This window comes from Henckelia pumila, chromosome 2 (genome assembly GCF_033568475.1).
Source record: "Henckelia pumila isolate YLH828 chromosome 2, ASM3356847v2, whole genome shotgun sequence".
NCBI classification, from domain to species: domain Eukaryota; kingdom Viridiplantae; phylum Streptophyta; class Magnoliopsida; order Lamiales; family Gesneriaceae; genus Henckelia; species Henckelia pumila.
This window is the reverse complement of record NC_133121.1, coordinates 125,468,122-125,487,943: the sequence shown is the minus strand read 5'-3', so window position 1 is coordinate 125,487,943 and position 19,822 is coordinate 125,468,122. Positions and strand designations below refer to the sequence as shown.

At 34.2% G+C, this 19,822-nt stretch overlaps 2 protein-coding genes across 3 annotated transcripts; both read right to left on the bottom strand.

Annotated features, from left to right (window-relative positions):
• Positions 1-4,228: 4,228 nt before the first annotated feature.
• On the bottom strand, positions 4,229-11,377 carry LOC140884805 (oxysterol-binding protein-related protein 1C-like). Of its 2 annotated transcripts, XM_073291666.1 has the most exons (10): positions 10,608-11,377; positions 9,771-10,127; positions 7,652-7,751; positions 7,002-7,447; positions 6,043-6,198; positions 5,631-5,798; positions 5,405-5,545; positions 4,969-5,199; positions 4,672-4,785; positions 4,229-4,583 (listed from the first exon to the last, which is right to left on the bottom strand). In XM_073291666.1, the coding sequence occupies exons 1-10, from the start codon at positions 11,124-11,126 to the stop codon at positions 4,410-4,412; spliced, it is 2,406 nt and encodes an 801-aa protein (XP_073147767.1). In that variant the 5' UTR covers positions 11,127-11,377; the 3' UTR covers positions 4,229-4,409. The 2 variants fall into 2 exon arrangements, with proteins under 2 accessions (XP_073147767.1, XP_073147768.1); XM_073291667.1 differs by lacking the exons at positions 7,652-7,751; positions 10,608-11,377 and having other exon boundaries at positions 9,771-9,910.
• Positions 11,378-15,093: 3,716 nt separating this feature from the next.
• On the bottom strand, positions 15,094-19,646 carry LOC140883983 (serine/threonine-protein kinase MPS1). The gene is made up of 6 exons (XM_073290627.1): positions 19,335-19,646; positions 18,009-18,425; positions 16,799-17,757; positions 16,457-16,657; positions 16,120-16,281; positions 15,094-15,814 (listed from the first exon to the last, which is right to left on the bottom strand). Exons 1-6 carry the CDS (start codon positions 19,552-19,554, stop codon positions 15,227-15,229), a joined length of 2,547 nt encoding a protein of 848 aa, XP_073146728.1. The 5' UTR covers positions 19,555-19,646; the 3' UTR covers positions 15,094-15,226.
• Between the last annotated feature and the right edge of the window lie 176 nt (positions 19,647-19,822).

Here is a 19,822-nt window from a genome sequence, read left to right as displayed (position 1 = left end):
TAGGTCCAATAGAATAATGTCACATCATTGGTGGGCATGGTGGTAAGCATGGTAGGTGGACACTTGAAAAAAACTCTATATATATATATATATAAATTACCCTTATTTGGTACCATAATCATCATCATATAAACTATTTGACATACTCTGATGTTATTTGTCTTGTTGATATGCTAATAATAATAATAAGATATAAACACACAAATATAAATATTTTCTGACAAAAAATTTCCTCAAATATAATCCAACTCTACAGGGTGAAATAGGTAAATATGTAAAGGTTTTATATTATTGTGTTGCATTTACTCATTAGAATGATAGTAACTGCAATTTTTTGTGATGATATAGAATCGACAAATTCCCGCTCAACATACGAGAAGATGGAATGGCAGTGCGACAAATTATTATTAGGTCATTGCAGTGGCAAACATCATGACTAATATCATAATCAACAAAACAATACAATACAATACAATACATTGCACGAGTTCATGAAAGGAGTAGTCTTTATATTTGTGTGTGTTCCATGTATTTGCAATTAATAATAATCACGAGATTCAGTATCGTTTTTTACAATAAAAAATGTTTACAAGTAAGTATATCGCTCTAGCACAGATATATAATATTCCAATAGACTCCACGATAACAGAATAATAATATATAATAATAAAAATCAACCCTTTCTATAATATATTGATTATGATCTTGAAATTGACAGAAATTAATTGGTGCACATCGAATAATAATGGAATTCTAGAAATATTAACAACTTTGGATTGGGAATGGGCCCATTTTGCCTAGCTAGAGTCGACGTTTTTCTTGCACTAATCACCATGGCATGAATATTACAGCCTTTTATCCACTTGAGAATCCATATGTTTAAGTTTAATCTTTGTCTTCTTTTTTTTTTTTATATTTACTTTTATAAAAGTAGATTGGTAATATTTATAAAAAAAACGAAACGAAACTATGAATTCTACTTTTAACAGTCAATCATCTCTTAAAATGAAGGTAATTTCGAACTTTAAATGGGCTGTAAAAAAAGTAGAAGATTATCTAAGAATGGTAAAGCAAGACAAGCGTGAGGCTACACTTAGGTCATTCACATTATAAGAAACCACTAATTGGATGATTAAGACATTAATCCTTGTGGTTATATTTTAATCCTTTCACTTTTGTTGCAACTTGGGTAGAAATCTAGCTGTTAACCTCTTCATTACAAAGATCCCATATTTATATGTAATTACAAGAACGGGAATTACATTTATCTATTCCAACTAAATGGGTTTGGTTTCGACTATGTGAGATGAGCTGTCACTAATTAAAATGACATGAAAGACCTGCACAAAATAATCCCCGAGAATGTGACGTATTCAAGTTTTATTTTTAGAGTTTACAAAAAAATGGATAATCAACGAGATTCTTTAATTTCTTTTTTGAGTATAGAAAAATTTTGTTCCAATTATATAGCTCTTTATTCTCTACCTCGATGTGATTAAATCTTGGTATTGATGTGTCACAATGTTATAAACGAGTTACGTTTAAAATACATTGTGTTTAGATACTAAAAAAGTACAAAATTAGGCACCTCTGTCAAAAAATAAAGTATACTTGTTATTTTTGCTAATTATTATTAATAATTTTTTTTCCTTCGATCAAGTGTCGTTATAGTATGCACTAACTATCAAGTATGGAATTTATCGTCGAATTTGATGGTTCCATGTTCGAATTTTGCTGAAATTCCAAAATATAAAGTAATTTCATCCCGCGGTTCAGTCGTGATTTTCGGTAAAAAAAAATCGCAAAACAAAAATAAAATTTACAAGATTAAAATTGGATTTTTTTTCCTAGGAATTTTGATGAAGTTCCAAAATAATAATAATAATTATAATAATAATAATAAAAAATTTCATCTACATCATTTCATTAAATGATTCGAGACTTGTTAAATGGTCGGTTTTGAAATTGAATCCTCTTGGAAAACTTCAAATAAAAATTAACACCAATTAAGTCGAATCCAAAAAATAAATATTAAAAAATATTTCTCCCTTAATAAGGCCAATGAATATATTATAAGTAGGTAATCAACTCCCATAGATATAAAATTTAAGCAATTCTTTATCTAATTATATGGTTTTATTTTTAAATCGAGCCCTTATTATTTTTAAAAAAATAATCCTTTGATAGGTATCTCATATCACGGCCGCTGAAACTGCGACTTGAATAATTAATCGATTTGACAATTGATTTTTCAAAGAAGCACAATTTATGATTCTATCAAATTCGAGACACAGACCAGTAATTCACCATTTTATTTGATTTTCCAAAATATTCAACTTTGGTTAATGGACAAATAATATTCAATCCGTAGAAATATATTTGTGAGAAAAAAAAAAAAGAAGAAGGACATTTGATCTAATTTGACTAAATACGAATTTTGGAAACAAATGTGAGCAAATAATACACGTTTTGTCTAATACAATTATTTCATTTATTTATTTTAAAAGTCAGCATATTTTGCAACGTGGCTGTTATATCATACATGAATTTTAATTTTAAAAATATTTAATTTGTCCCGTTTCGTACGTTCTACATCTTCTAATAAATATAATTTGTATTTGTTTTGATATCAACTTTGAATGGTTTGACCTGCGCATGCATGGAACTGGAAATTAAATAACAAAAAAAACCATAAATAAAAAAATTGTCGCTTTGTACGAGCAGCTTTTCCTGAAATCCACGCGAAAATTTTATTAATTATCATATTCATACCCAAGTTTAATCAATCGTGGAGATGGAGATATATATAAATATATTAATTGTGCACCACCCGATAATTAACCAAAAAAAAAATTAAGTTGAATTATAAAATTTATAAAAAATATAATATTACAATTCATTAATTGGGCCTCAAAACTAACATACAATATTGGTCAATGAAATCAACATTTCAACCATCTGATCCCTCGCTAGCTTACTGTAGCACTGATTAGTTAACCAAAATTTCTTGAAAATTCTTATGGAATTAATAGTACTTTTCTTGGTAAAATTAAACGTTTGCGTACATAAGAAAATTTCAGAATTCAACCCAAAAAAAAAAATCAGAATTGGATGAAAAATACTTAACATTTCTGGGATAATATATATATATATATATATATATATATATATATATATATGTATATGCTAGTGTATTGTTTTTCTTTAATTTCCCTCTATTTTACAAGCATTAATTAATATTAATATGCTTTACAATTTCATATTGAAAACCTAATTTCGCCTGCCCCTCATTGTAGCTAGGTGGGGAAAATCAATCGATTGCATTAATTAAATTTGAATTTGAAAAGAAAAGAAAAGAAAAATATGCATGTCCCAGTTTAGAAGACAGATTAAAGAATCCATTCTTCATAGGGTAGATTTATCATTAATTCGATAATGACACCTTTCACTCTAACACGAAAATAATTATGAAAATGTACCCAAAAAATGGATAATATATAAATTTTGCGGTGATTTGCATGTATCATATATCTAAGCTTCGAACCAAGCATGTATGAGAGATGAAACGATATCCGATATCTTATCATAATTCTCACACAAATAATACACACGTCAAATCTAATCTAATCAATATTAATAGCATCCAATCCAAGAGCAAAAAACATTTAAAAATATTATGAGAATTGAGTTGTAGGTCCTATATATATACATATAACTCTAATGAAATGTAATGAATTAGCAAGGCATGCAAGATAGATATAGTAGATGTAGTTAGGTGCATGGAAATAATCAAGACGGCGGCGCCACCCTCTTTTATCCATTAATTTCAATCAGAATTAACCACTTGCCTTCCACGTTGCACTCCCATTCCATTTTCCATTTTGGTCTCTCACACACACACGCATATATATAAATCAAGTTTGCCGACCTTTTTCATCGAATTTATAGATTACACGACTTAGCTTTCAGTTTTTGACTAAAAACAAATTCGTGGAAGGAGCTAGCTGCTATTCATGGTGGGCACCATGCATGCATGTGAGCTCCCCGCCGATGGAGAGAAAAGAAAATGCGTGAAAAGTGAATACATGATTCTGAAAATGAAACGTATTTGGTTTTTGTTTAATTGAAATAGATATATTTGATATTATTTTCCATGCTGTGTAAAACGATCGCGATCATCGTATATTGGATCAACTTAATTTGTTCTCAAGCTAGAAGCCACGACAAATAATGGAATAAAAATGACGAATTTTATTATTATTATTGAAACAAATTTTGATGCTTCATCGAAGCACTGTACAAGTCATGAACATGGTTGAAAGAATCGTCGGCTGTTTTCCGATAACTCTAGCGAATATAACAAATAAGAGGGAATGGATATGGAGACAAAAAAAAAAAAAAAAAGTTTCTTACTCCAAGTCTAAACTTTGATCGGCTGGGATTTGGCCAAAAATATCTGGGCAGGATTCCCAGTTGCCTAGTTCCTTTGCTTCCCAATACCCGCCGATGTAGCGGTATGTATCGGATTCTTTATCTTTGGCAAACCACCGAGCTTTCCAACCCCTCTCTTGCATTTTCCGAGCCTGCTTTCCACAAATTTCTCAGTGTTAATGAAACCTCAACCTCCATGAAACGCTGAATTTCTTCAACAGAAGAGTTCATGTCAACTACCTGTCGTTGCCGTTGCTCTAGACGCAACTTTTCAGCATTTGCCATTTCATACTCCCCGTTTTCCAAGCATCTTTGATCAGGTCTCAGTCTCGAGTCCGTCGGAGGGAGCTTTTCCTGCAACAGATGAAAATTCCAGTTCTTATTGCGTATGGGATATACAACCACCAAGAACTCAATGAAACATTCTAAACTTTGGTGCATATTCTTTCTCGTTTCCAACTATAAGACTTATGATGATGACCTAAGAGTTTCTGCTTAACCCGTGGACAAAAAACATGAGGAATTTTGACAAATAACCTTCAGCCCTGGTGTAAGTTCATTCAGTGTGAAGGCAAAGCGTGTCAAGTTATAACGTGTGGGGAACTTTGGGGGCTTGCTTCGTTTCCAGAGCAAATGGGCTTCTGAGAGAGGTTCGTGGCTTTTCCCTTTGGATGTGCAATCGCCATTCACATAGTGCAAACTTTCGTCCCATTTACCAAACACAGACGCCACCGTCTTTCCACTCTTTTCTTGGACTATTCCCTGTACCTGCAAAATATATATAGAGTTGTTTCGGTATCTGAATGATTACATCCAACCCAAGCTATGATCATAATTATATTACTCTCTTCTTTTATTGAATACGGACTTCATAAAATTTCAGAAGAGAGAGCACCACTTAGCCAGGTCTGTTTGCTAAAAAGCTCCACCTTCTTAAAGGTCTAAAAAGACGTCACACCAAAAGGAGGAGTACCTGATGAGGATTTCTGTCTATGATAGACTGCTCCTTGAATTTCAATTTACAGGAGTAATTACGATTTCCTTGTATCCGCATCGTACCATAGTGATCACAATATAATTTCCCCAAAATGAGATTGTATATAGATGTTGTTACCTACCAATAGAAGGCTGCTTACGTTACTCTATGAAACGAACCCAAAAGGGAAAAAAAGAGAAACAATCATCCAACAAGAAAGCACCTTACTCCACTGGAAAACTTCTCCATCATCAAATTCTAAAGTTAGGATCCCAATGGGATCAAGCTGAATGGACCGACCCCAAAATTTGCTTTTCAGATTGCTATCACCATGAAACCTCCACCCTGTACCCTCGCAATGGCAAGCTACAATCATTGGGTGGTGACTCACCTGATCCAAAGAAAAATGATCAGCCCTGCATTTATTATCGCAAACATCTATGAATTCAAGGAAATGGAGCATCAACTACAAGAAGTCTGAAAAAATATATTTGGCGTCTTTCTTTTTCCATTTTCACGTTTAATATTATAATTAAGCCAATCTAGAACAAAATTGCAGAGGATTTACACCCAATTTATATTATTTAACACGACTAGAAAGGACCAAAAGTTTGGTCCAGGTCATAAATGGCTACCTTTTCTGAGAAAAATCGTAGGCCTTTATCTGGATAATCAGCCTCATAAGTCTCCCCTAACAATGGATTAAATGGTTTACAATTTCTTCCATCTGTAGAAGCATATCCAGACACAGCAAATGCAGCTACATTTAGAATCCTCATAAAACTGTTGCCCTACCAAGAAATATTACAGATCAAAGATAAGACTCTAAAGAGTGAAAAACTTCGACACTCAAGGCATATATTTTTAAGATCAATTTCCTACTATGCACAAGGAATCCAACGAGTTTCACATGAAAGTAAGCAGCAATATTTGGTGGAGATGATAAACTTTGTGGAATGACAATAAAGACAATGATTCAAAACAATAAATTTACTGAAAATTCAAATTCCTCATCAGTATTATCAAGAACTTTTGTTAGCACCATGCAGTAGCACAAAGTCGAAGTGACCAAATGGGGTGGAATAAAGCCCCAGGCTTTGTATCTTCTGATATAAAGCTTCAAAATTATCTAAAGTTGGATTTTTTGCACTGAATAATCTACAATCTCAAGTTATAATCATTGCAAAAGGATTCTTCTGTATCGTGGGGAATAAATACAATGCTTGATGTCCGCAAAAGCAGGGAATCTAAAAGAACTTCTAATATGGTTGATAAGAGGTAAAATTCATAGTCATTTTGCAATCTTGCCGGAGAGATTCAATCTGAGCAGGAGACGACAAAATCTTGGGTAGCACCATGCAGGAAATATGGTTATGTTTTTTCAGTATAAACATGGGACCCCAAATTTTATGGCGATACAACAGGAGAAGAAACATACCTTCTTGACTCAGTTCCTAAAGCTGTCAAGCAACAAATAAAAAATTAACAACTAAAAGAAACAAAAACAACACTGAACAAACAATGAGAAAATTTTTGACTGTTCCAGTTTACTATTATTATAATACAATTAACTAGAAATCTTGGCAAAAGCTACCTGCTTTCCCCATTCATAAGCCCGATCAAGAAGATATGAATATTCCAAATCCTCGAAACATTTCTGCAGAGAAGAGAGCGGCTCATTGAAGTAGACCGGAAGGCACACTTTTGTAAGGTCCTTCCCAATGTTGTCCTTTATCATTGACCATAAACTCACTCCTTTCTCTTTCTCAATAGGATCCGGCAATTTCTTTCGACGCCTAATATAAGGGAAGTTGGTTCCAGCAGATTTGATGGCAGGATCAATGTTATCATCCGCTTCAAAAGCATGAAGTTCATTGTCATCAGATGAAAAAGATGATGCCCTAAAGTCGGAACCACTGCTTTTGAAAGAGCTAGATGAAAGAAAATCTCTGGTGTCGAAAAATGTATTATCTTCTTCATCAGTATCTTCTTCTGCTGCATCTACCATTTCATTTTCGTCTTCAGATTCACTTGCACTTTCTGTTAGAAATTTCAAAAAATGACACATAAGCAAAATTGAAAGTAACCAACAAGTTCATGATTGACTGGAATACAAAGATTATCAATTTGATGAGGAATCCTCCTTACTATAGCTTAAACATGAACAAAACCATAAAGAGGTGAATTTACTCAACCATGCAAAGCAAAATAAAAAAAAATAAAATAAAATGTTACGAAGCACACCACTATATTTATTTTGCCTTGATCTGGAAGATGCTCTAACTTCTTTAAGTTGTCTTTGGCTCTCATCGACAACTGTGTTCTCCAAATCCACTTTTTCTCTCTACAAATTATAAAAACAACGTTTAAACAAAACAAGTGCACAACTCCACAAGTAAAAAAGGCAAACCACTATACCAGTACCAAATTTTATTTATAATATGAAATGAAGTTAGACACGTGCATGCACCAAAAAAAAGTAGAGGGAAGTGATGAAAATATTTTAACTTGTAAGAAAGCGAGAATGACTTGAAACAAGCTTTTCATATTTGATTTCCCTCAAACAGAGACACGTGCATGCACCAAAAAAAAAAAGATACTAAATTACAACGCATATAAGTACCCAAATGAAGGATAACCAAAAATATGTAAACGACAAATCACCAGAGGGAAGTGATGAAAATATTCTAAAGAAAGTAGCAAATAAAACTTAATGAGACACTAACATTAACGTACAAATAATGCACAAACATTAGTATGGCATCGCTGCACTTCGTATTGAAACATAGTTAAACACTCTGCGGAATTTGCAAAAGAATCAGCCTTAATCTTCATTAAAATGTCAAGAGAAGGTGACATTTAATTTTCTGTCTACATTTTATTACTACAGAAGCGCAGGATTCTGCATCTTTCAACCCTCGAGCATTTTTTTTGTTCATCTATCTAATATAAACAATTGTTGCCGCCTGATCTTAAAAGGCCGCATCATTTAAGGTTATCCTCTAGCTGTTCTTCACATATTACCAAAAGCATACTCTCTTGAAAACAAACAGAAACACTATGTAAGTTTATAAAACTGTACAATGAAAGGATACCCATAAATTTCTTGCTGAAACCATTAACAGAAAAAACATCAGCTACCCGAACTTCCTTCCCCCCCAAAAAAGCCCTTGCATAGCAGCAGTAGAGGGCCTTGTCACTATAAATAAAATGTGAATCACATAAGACACTAAAATTCCATTGCATTGCTTCCATCCAAAATTAAGAGAAACAAAGCATATATAGATCCTGATCAACAATAATTCAACTCCCACAGTTAGTCCTGCAGCGATTATGGTCTAAAATCACTAGTTCTCAAGCACTAGTAGAAATAAGCCCTCAAAGATATTCATACTTATCCAAGATATCTTTACATTATATTACAATAAATCATATAGCAGAGATATTCACTTTTGTCAGTCTCTCCAGTCACCATGAAATACCCTAGTATCATAGAATCCAAATCGTTTTCCAAAACAAAAAATCCATATCACACACGAATATCAATGTCACAAGGCAATTGGTGATCCATAGGCCAAATTCCCTGCCAAGAAACATGTGCTAAATGCCACAGCCACATGGAAGCTCTTTCCTTTCTCATACACACGAGGAGAAATGTATCCAGTATAGTACAAGAACCTCTCTCATTTTTCATCATCATCACTTACTAAAAGTGACAAATAATCGGTGACAGAATCCTATATCTTACACTGATGTGCCTGTTCAATGAAATTTCATAAAAATCTCTACAAAGATATCGGTAGGAATGCTTTGACAGACTACATCAATCTAGGCAGAGACAAAAAGCGACAACACGAAAAGAAGCTGAAAAGGTACAACCAAAACTAGCATCTCCAAATACCACATCCATGCCAAACGGCACAAAATACTTGAAAAAAAAAAACAAGATTGCGGTTCAAGATTATTACAAATTCAACCTGGCCATCCACTACAGAAAGTAAATGTGATTAATCAATTTTCACCGTAGAATCATTCAAACAGGATTGTGCAAATGAACCAACGAGTACAAATCGTTCATGAAATAATTTCAGATCAAATAATCTCTACAAAATAATACAGAAAAAAATAATCAATTCCAGATTAATCAGTCGATTGAAAAAATCCAAGGGTGGGGATCAATGTTTTCTGCCATTCTAAATGGTGCTGCGAGAGAAACAAACACCTCACAAGCCCAAGCCAGTTTCCACCCTCTGATTTGGTAGAAAGTTGAAAGAACTTTATGTGGATAATTCCTTGGAGAGTGGACGGAAGAAGAATTCTGAATTCAACATGTAAGAGGTTATTTATGTATCATAAAATGTACCTCTAAATGTCGCAGTGTGTCCATGAGGAGCCAATGCTTCTGCTTCAACGTTATCAACTGATTGTGCAGAGCCGCAAACTCATTCCTCATGATCTGCTCGCTCTCTTGAATGGTAGTTTCACTCAATCCTTCTTCCAACAATCTTTGCCTCAACTTATCTGTTGGGATGGGGACATCTTCCATAGGAGCCATTAACTCACTGTTGGACATTCTCGGAAACATGTCCTTCACAGCCTGCAATGCTTCCATCCATACCATTAGATCCTCTCTGCTCTCTGCCCTCAGAAAAAGCCTCTTTGTTCCCGTGAATATGGAAAATCTCTTATCATCAGATCGGCTCTCTCGGATAGATGAGACCTACAAGGAAACTATTCAATTAAAATGCCAGAACAAGTACAATTTCAACGTAAGCACAATCCCCCATTTAAAAATTGAATAAAGTGCAAGAGAAATAACGCAGTCAGATAGTTTCTGCAACAAACATGCATGTGATCTCGGGAAATCAAATAATATAGAATCTATAGAGCTTTAGCTCATGGAAAAAAAATCTCGAAAACTTGCTGTATATCTCCGACCAGATTTCAATTCGAAATCAAAAAAGACAAAACTCCAAAATACTGCCAAATATTTACAAACAACAAAAGTAGCACCCAACCGAAAGTACAAAATCTCACAAAAATATGTAAAAAAAAAAAAAAACCAATTTAGTAAAAAATCTACTCAGGGATGTTCAAAACATAGCCACACAAATCCTTTTCTCTGAGAAATCGTGTGCAACATGTTCAAAGCTTATTCAATTATCAAAAACTAAAGCAATTCAATTGTAAAGATTAAAACCTTCAAATGAACTTCCCCAACGGGCTTCCGGATTTTCGCAGAAGACCCACTAGTCCCATTCCGATGGTGATGATGACGCCTTGAAATCCTTTTCATCGATTCTTCGCCGATCACTTTCAATCCTTTCTCAGTATCTTGATTAACAACAATTTTATCAGGGCCGTGAATCTTATAATAGCTTAAAACTCCATCCTGCAAAACAAACCAACGAGGCCTCCACCCTTTTCCATAATTAACCCATTTGCATAGAACTCCAGAAATGCCAATACCAACTATATCAGTAATCTTCACGTCACGGCTGTGGGCGTGGGCGTGGGCGTGGGCGTAGAGAATATTGTTGCCATTCGGAGCACCACCCGAATTATGATCCAACCCGGAATCACACGTTGAAGATACCCTCAAGATAGTGGGATTTTGCAAAGTTATAGTCAGCGGATCAAAAGGTGGCGGCGTGGACGGGGAAGAGGGCATGTTAGGATTGCTGATTGGAGTCGATGTGACACAGCAGAATGGATGCATAGCAAGAAGATGAGCATGAATCAGTGCATCATTTGGCCAGGAACAAGTCGATGATTATCTTTGATCGAAAACCCAGATGATAAAATGGGTAAAAAAAGAAAAGAAAAGAAAAGCGGCGATGGAGTGAGCAGGATTTAGTGTATGATCTGGAATATATTTTCGAAGTGGCGTACTTGAAAGAATGTGTATTTTCCGTGTTTGGTTGCGGCCGACTGGGCGGGGCGGCGTTGATTCCACAGACGGGAAATTACGTTGGATTTTGCAGATCACTTGCGTAGACTTATATATACATTGTCTGGTCAAGCGCATGACGCGGGTTAAAGCATAGTTTTCTTTTTCTTTTTCTTTTTTGCATTTTTCCTTTAACGGTAAAGCTATTTTATCAAAGACTTGATTTTGAATTAATAAGCTTTGATTTTGAATCAGAGCATGTTATGTTGGTGTTATGTTGGTGTGGTGTGATGAAGTTGGTAACTTCATTATATGATATATGAGTGATGATAATTTCATGTTTTGTTCTGCTATGAGGAGATGATGTGTTGGAGAAGATCATAAAATATTAATTTTTTATTTAATTAAATATATTTTTATTTAAACACAAAATAAATTTGCACAATTAAAAAAATTAAAATTATACATAAAATAAATTATAAATATTACAGAAAAATAAGAAATATACAAAATTAAGAAATTTTAAAAATTAAAAATAATTAAAGCGAATTATCAACAACAAGATAAATACACAAAAAATAAATTTTTTATTATTCATTTTATAAAATTTAATTTTTAAAATTATTTTTAATAATTTAAAATAACAAATTAATTTGGTCATAGATGAGTTTCAAATTTTTAAAACAAAATTAAAAAAATAAAAAAAGAAGAAAAATAGGTGGGATTCACCGTGCGGAGGGTTTCCGCGCAGGGCCCACCCCTTCCCCGCACGCGGATGTTATCCGCCTACAACAATCTCGCCCCTTGGAAGGGGCGAGAGATGTAGTGGGGCAACGAAGCCCACTTCATCGCTGGGCTTCCTCACTCCTTGTGAATGCCCTTAATAAGCTGATTAGGTTGTGTTTGATATATTGGATAAACATATAACAACGTAATAATCCATCAAAAATCCAATGTGTGATTGGTTTTTTATTTAATCTGTTGGCTCGTGAAATTAAAAAAAGGCCCACACTGTATATATATTTTGTTTGACAAATTAACCTTCCACCGAGACGTGATTGTTGGGTTTGGATCCTGTACAAAACTGAAATTTTTCTTCTTGTGTCTTGACAGATGTTGCAACACGTCCTGGAACACGACACCAACAGAAAGTAAACGTCGAGGCTAGAGTTATACTCTATGTCCTTAAGACAAATTTGCTCCAGACACGGTGCTTATGGAATATGTCAATCGTCTCCCAAGATACAACGACTTTCGTTTTGTAATAGGAGAACTCCAAATTACAAAATCCGGCGAACTTTGAAGATTTTTTTGAACTTTTTGGAAATGATGAACAAATCTGATATGCAGCAATATATATGAACGAAAAATCAGTGTATTTTCGAATTTCGATGTGTGTAACTTTTTTCTATTCAGAATGTGAACCTTCATTTATAATAATAAAAAAAATTATTATTATTGTTTTTTTTACACGACACGCACCTTCTAACTTCAACATTTGCAGAAAAACTGATACAGTGGATTGTTTTTATATGACAGTGCCTAAAACAACTTAGAGTTAAGCCAATGACCTCTTGGCCAAATAGCATAACCTCTCCAAATTTGGGAGATGGCCCGGGTTCTATGCCCACTAACCCCCACCTTTTTGTCAAAAAAAAAAACTTAGAGTTAACACTAATACACGAAGAGCGACATCAACATCAACATCAACATCTTCCTCATTCACATTCCTCCAAAATACAAGAGGGAGCGGTAAATGTGTGCATGATATAAAATTTGCGGAACAAGATTATATTATATGATGTTTTATAAATGTAGGGAATCTCTAGGAAATTAAATAAAGATTTTGTGGGATCATAAATACACATTGATATGGGGCTACCTAGCTAGTGGCGTAGTGAAACAGCACGAAGTCTCAATTTAAAAATAGCAAATTGTTGGTCTTGAAATGCTCCCCAAGTCCAACACTACATTAATTACGTGCAATACTTTTAATCAGGTGATAAAATAAATAAATAAATAAAATCTATTGACAAGACAAATAAGTTTCTCTATACAAAACGTCGTTCTCGACTTCTCTTGTTCTGGTCCACAATTACGTGCTAGCCATGTGATGATCATCTACTTAGCTGGTGTACATTCAACAACTTAATAATTTTTGTTATATTTGCGTTGCATTATACATGGAATTGACATGTTATGTATAGTAGTCATTCAATTATATGTGAACGTCTCTCTATATTTTACAGATGCAATATAATATAAATAAGGTTGTTGTGTTTGTAACTTTCATTGCACATATACCAAATCTCTTTACGAATTTATGGATGCCTTTTTTTAAAAAAAAAAAAATTGGAAATCGATTTGAACACTACTAGAAAAATGGAGATTAACGATGGAAAATCTAAAAATTTGTTAAAATTAACTTGTAAAATTCTATATGTTTGATATTCCACAATTTATACTCATGATTTAATTTAAGGGGCCGATGAATTGCAATACCTTAATTTCCCCCAACGATACAGTGACCAAAAAAGGCTTTTTTAATTATTACACGCATCACTGTTCATTTTGAAAGGTCATATGGTGCAACACCTTAAATTATGTAAACAAGACAATAACATTAAAAAAGTGGTTTCCTTTTATTTCCTTATTTTTACTCCCACGATCTCTTAATGAAAAATAATTGGAATTAAATAGTTGATTTATCTCCTTGATCCCTTTTTTGAGTAATGGTTGCCAATAAACTTTTATAAGCACGTTCGAATGTTCTGCATCAATTCTTGTACATTGTCACATGCAACAACAAAATTAACAGTCGTTCCCTTGTTTTTACACTCCAAAAATAATGAACACATAAAATGTCATGTTTGAGAACATACCTTTGCTCTCCCATATTTTTCAACATTTTACTCCTTCCTCCCAATTTCATTTTATGTTAACTTATTTTTTAGTTTTGTTATCCATGTTAGTGATTTTCAATTTTAGTCGTGTATCTTTCAATGTTTGGAAATTTTAGACATTTTTAATCGAGAGTGTTAATATAACATTACACACGTTAACATCAAATTAACATTATATTAGTGTCACATCAGCGTCACATTGAGAAAATGACTAAAATTGCAAAAACAAAAACAAAACGAAGATAATGAACTGAGACTGACATTTGAAAATAGAAAACTAACATTTTGTGACAAAGATACAAATCCAAAAATAGAATTTCCTCGTCATTTTTCTCTGTTCTTAATTAGTGATCATTTTACTGTAAATATGATTTTCTGCCTATTTTTGTGAACGTTTATTTTAACTAGAAAAAATGCACACTTTGTGTGTGTAGAAGAGAAGTTTTTTTTTAAAGCAAATCATAGAGTTAGTGTGGGAAGTTTTTAGTGAAATATTGAGTATAAAAGGATAATTTTGGAATAAATAAATTTGGTGTCCTCAAGGCAGTTACTATAATAGGCAGATCTTTTATATAATAGTATAGATATTATTGCTTTTATCATTGTAATTTAATTACATTTTTATATATTTCCATTGTAATACTTATTAATATAAAACTAGCCATTCTAACTGCTAAAAAGTACTACATGCAATGACAACATCAATTCTCATTTTCTTATTTACCATTTAACTTGAATGATGCACTAACTTGGGGTTTAAATTGTGTCATTCGGATTGCAAAAACTCAACACGACCTTATTTTGCAGCTCTATTTTAATTGACGTTAGTTTCACATACATAATACTGTAATAGTTATAACACAAGTCAGTAGCAGTATATTTCATTACATGATTCCAAAATACCACTCAACTTCATTCGAATGCAGCACAAGAAGAAACACACCGGAAGCGAATAACAATTTGACCAGAGATCACAAAGCTACATTACTATCTAGGCGAATTTAAATGCCAAAATTGAAATAAAATTCATCCGTCAGTTGAGGTTCTCTCCAAATCTGCAAACTGTTCCTGGAGCTGAGAGAAATGGGATGAAATTTTACTGAGTATCTCATGTAGATGGCTTCTTGAAACAGATTCCTCGTCTGGTAGAAATGATCTGGGGTTGCCTAGCATGTTTTGGAGTTGAGAACATAGCATCAGTGCCTTTTCATCACCCAAACTTGATTCAGTTATTAGTTGAAGCAATTTACAACTCTGATTGAGAGGGCCGAACGATTGAGGTGGAACAGGTGGAACAAGGAACGGGTGTTGGAGTAGTTGGGGGATTCGCCATCTTTTGTTCCGGTCCCAGGCTAGGCAGTTTTTCATAAGATCAAGAAGCAATGGGTTGGACAAAGGTTCATAAGTGATATTGTGGTTTGGATCGGTTATGACTTTGAATTTTGCCCAGAAAGTTTTGTATTCTGAAAAGGGCGTTCGTCCATAAACCATTTGGTAAAGGATACAACCCAAAGACCAGATATCCGATGGCCGACCACATTTTATAACGTTCCCATTTCCATCTGTCTCATTACACATAAATGCTTCAGGAGACATGTAACTTAGGGTGCCAACCTGCAGTTATGTGATCTTAGTATGAGTTTAAAAAACAGAGTACAAGAACTTATGTATGTTTGTGAGAATAAACAATAGTAAAAGAGTGTTCTGGCTTTAGGCAGGGAAAGTTCGTGCTTGAAAAATTCACTTCTTTTTCAGCTTTTTTGTGGAGGAGAAAGAAGCTTAATTGCAAGCACTTGTGTTTTATTTTTGTTTACCAAAATAGACTAGTATGTTCGAATATGCAATCACAGATCCAATAAGTAACAAGCTTCATCAAGTAAGTACCACAAGATATAAAGGAAAACGTATTATGGAAAAACCTGTGAATCCCGTTGAATGTTTGTCGTATCACTCATTATAGCCTTGGCAATTCCAAAATCAATTAGCTTCAGTGAACCTTTCACCAGAAGAAAATTAGCTGGCTTTAGATCCGAGTGAACAATACGTTCCTCATGTATGGTGTTTACTGCAAGAAGTATTTGCTGCAACATTTTTCACAAGGGTGCAAGTCAGAAAAGCTTAATGATGCCTTGAGTGGCTTCCTTCCTTTGACAACAACCAATATCACCTAGCAACATGTTTTGTGAATTTCCAGTTTCTCGGAAACAGTATGCTAGTATGGTAAATTAATACACAAAGAAGTGGATTAGAGAAAACCTTCCAATAAAATCTGAGCCAGTTCTCATCAATGGTAGCAATAGAACCATCTAGTTCTCCCCACTTCTGAGAAAGCATATGTGCCAAATCAATTTCCCCATATTCAAGTACCATATATATATACCCTTCATCCTTGACCCTGCTATCCTTATTAATCATGGAACCATTCATTACCTCCTGAAGTAAGGTTTTATCTGTCACCTACGAAGAAATGCTGCATTAGATGACCAAGTTGAGATCGATGAAAGACAAAAGAAAAATTTAAGAGACTTAATTAATGTGCTAAAATTGCAGATGACTGTGTTTGAGTTCACAGTATAAGCATTGAGTTACAGCATGCACCTCGTAGTCAATGAGTTGGATGATATTGTTCTTCCCCTTCAATCGATTCAGATATTTGATTTCTTGACAAAATCCATATGCTGTGGCATAGTCACGACCTTTAAGTTTTATCCTTTTTAAAGCATAGATTCTGCATTCTGATGATATGACTTTGTGAACCTCGCTGCTTCCTCCACTACCAATTTTTCCAAGTCTTTGATAGAGCTTCCCGTTAACTTTGAAGAATAAGTCAGGATCGTAACCCTTTTTCCGAGTTGTTGATGCCACTTTAATACTTGCACCTACTTCAAGTTTATGCGCTTTTGAATTTTCCAAATTTGATTCTGATGAAGTTAATTTAGATAAAGGTGGCTCAGATTTTTTATCATGTACATTCCCTGTGGTTGTATTGTTCTCTTCACGAAAAGAATCTTTTGAAATATCACAATCTTTTGGTGAAATGCTCGGCAACTCCTTAGAGACAGAGGATTTGTTTACTTCCATTGACACAGCAAAACTAGAGCTTATAGCTTGTGACGGAATAGCTGACTGATGAGATATCATACCACCAGCAAGCTTGGATGAAGAATGCAATGGTTGCACCACATCCAGCGGTGCTTCAGCTTCTCCTGATGGTTCAGACCCCAAATTTGAACCACTCATTTGATGAGGTTGTGAACAATAAGTTGTTGAGCTAATCATTGGGGCACAAGATGGATTTATTAACGTTGAGGTAGCGCAAGACGACCCAACCACTGAAGATTGTGTCATGGCATTACTCAAATCGCTCTGTAAAAAGTTTTGGAATTTCTGTTGCTGATCCTGAACATCCAGTGTTCTTCTGGATGGCAAACAAGAAATCCCATTCTGAGACTTCAAACTAATAATGTCCATCTCCATACTTGGGAAATTTTGATGCCGCCAGACTTCACTAACAGCAGCCGAAGAATCAACTTGATCCCCAGCATCCCATTCCATTTCTGTCAATGTAAGTAAATCCATATAAACCATATGGAATAACAAATGAAATCATCAGGTCATCAGCCACTGCATTTACAATTGGCTATAATTGCTACAAATTACAAATCATAAATCACAGTGGTCTACAGCATACAAGTAGGCAACCATAGTACTACATCATGTGTTAGCAATTCACTGGATTAGATACTTAAACATGCAAGACACTGTAGATTGCTTCATCACAAGACACTAGCGTTAGAATAATTATTACCGCAAGATGTGGCATTGTTTCCACTGGAGAAATGAACCTTCTTTTGCACATCAGCCACTGGAGCATGCCCATATTCTGCATCTGATGAAGCAATAGCAACTCTGCTTCCAGACGTCACAGAAATTCCTGATTGATCTCTCTGAAAGTTACATGGTTTAAAGTTTTCGTCTTGCATATTCAATGATGCACCCCATTGAGAAGGTGGGGTGATTGATGCATCTTCCTGGTTGTCTCCAGCAACAGAGACCCCAGTTTTGGACTTTGGTATGGAGCCACTTGGTCTGTCACCTTGTGCAACCTCCTCTTTACCTTTTTTGGCATAAATAGTTGAACTAGGTTTTAGAATTGATTTTTTCGAGGTTTCACGTTGAGGAACCAAAAGTCTCCTTGGTTGATTACCACTCGGCTGCAGCATTCCTAAAAGCCCATCAGGAAAATAGAACTACAAATTTAGAAAGAAAATCCAAAGCACCAACATGAAAGGAGAATTAAACAGAAAGCATGATATGGTACTATACAAGAATATTTTCAACAAAAGCCATTTCCAATTTTCGGGGAGAAAAAAGGCAGATATGTTCTGTTATAAACAAAAATAACTGTGGCCATTCAAAAATAAAAACATTGAAAGAGAGACAATGATGAATTCAAATGAAACAGCATGCAGAAGAAGCATTTACCACGACACACACACACATTCATGATTCATTTGACACCATATCACCTGTCCATTGTGCAGTCATTTCGTAAACTACTATCTGCTAATCTTCAAAAACATTTTAAAGATAAATTTAGATTGATTTACCGCAGATGTATCGAAGAAAAACTAATCAAACAACAAGGACCTTCCTTACCACATTCCTTATTATGAGAAAAGAAGCAACATAAAAAGTTCAAGTCGTACACTTTTCAACAATTATGCAAATTTTCTTCCCTGGTCCCTCAACAAAATTACTGAATTATAAATAGTTAAAAGCAAAGAAATAGAGCTAATATAAAGTCCAAATAAAAAGCTTACTCTTTTGAATTAAAAATTAGAGAAGATAAAACACCAAACAAAGGGAAATACATATACAACAAGATTCCACCAAAATTTTCAAAAAAAAAAATAAAAATAATTATTGCATATCATAAAGATACGTATATAATTTACAAATAAAAGTAAAACAACGTATTTTCTTCAAAAGGGCAAACATATTATTAGTTTCAGGAGAATTGTACTGCAGCTAATGCTTGATGTATAACTACTCATCAGAAACCCTAAATAACACCTCAGTTAAGTAGCTTTTCATATTCCAAAATGCCGAAAAATAAAATGAGTAAACGTACCGAGTGAGTGATGGCGTTTGAAGGCGGCTTGAACTTGCCGGACCAATTCCTGCGGAGAAGAGGAAGAGACCGAGGTGGTCGAGGTGCAGGTGGAGATGGTGTTGAACGAACGGCTTAGATGGATTGAATCTGGGTGAACGCTGATCGGACGGCTCGATTTTGGCTTGAAAAAATTGGAATCAGCCGGTGGAGGTGGTGGAAGGTCAGGCTCTCCTTCCATCGATTAATCTCCTAAACATCTCGAATCTACCCAAAAATTCATACAGAAACCAGATTTTTACAGAACTTCCATGCGTGCTGCTCTCAGTGTCAGTGTTGTGTGTGAGAGAAATTTGAAATACACAATTGGCGCTCGTGCTCGCAACTCATATGTTCTCTATTTTTCTTCTTCCAGGGAAAATTATTATTATTTGAAATTTAAATTATTTATAATTTTTAATTTAAATAAACAAATAATTGATAATTTATTGTTATACGATATTTTAATA

Coding starts and splice junctions, on each gene's coding strand:
- LOC140884805 (XM_073291666.1), bottom strand. CDS start 11,126: ATGCATCCATTCTGCTGTGTCACATCGACTCCAATCAGCAATCCTAAC. Junction 7,448..7,651: donor AAGGCAAAATAAATATAGTG/GTGTGCTTCGTA, acceptor AATTTCTAACAG/AAAGTGCAAGTGAATCTGAA. Junction 5,200..5,404: donor TAGACAGAAATCCTCATCAG/GTACTCCTCCTT, acceptor TATATTTTGCAG/GTACAGGGAATAGTCCAAGA.
- LOC140883983 (XM_073290627.1), bottom strand. CDS start 19,554: ATGGAAGGAGAGCCTGACCTTCCACCACCTCCACCGGCTGATTCCAAT. Junction 18,426..19,334: donor CAAACGCCATCACTCACTCG/GTACGTTTACTC, acceptor ATGGGCTTTTAG/GAATGCTGCAGCCGAGTGGT. Junction 16,658..16,798: donor TCCAACTCATTGACTACGAG/GTGCATGCTGTA, acceptor ATTTCTTCGTAG/GTGACAGATAAAACCTTACT.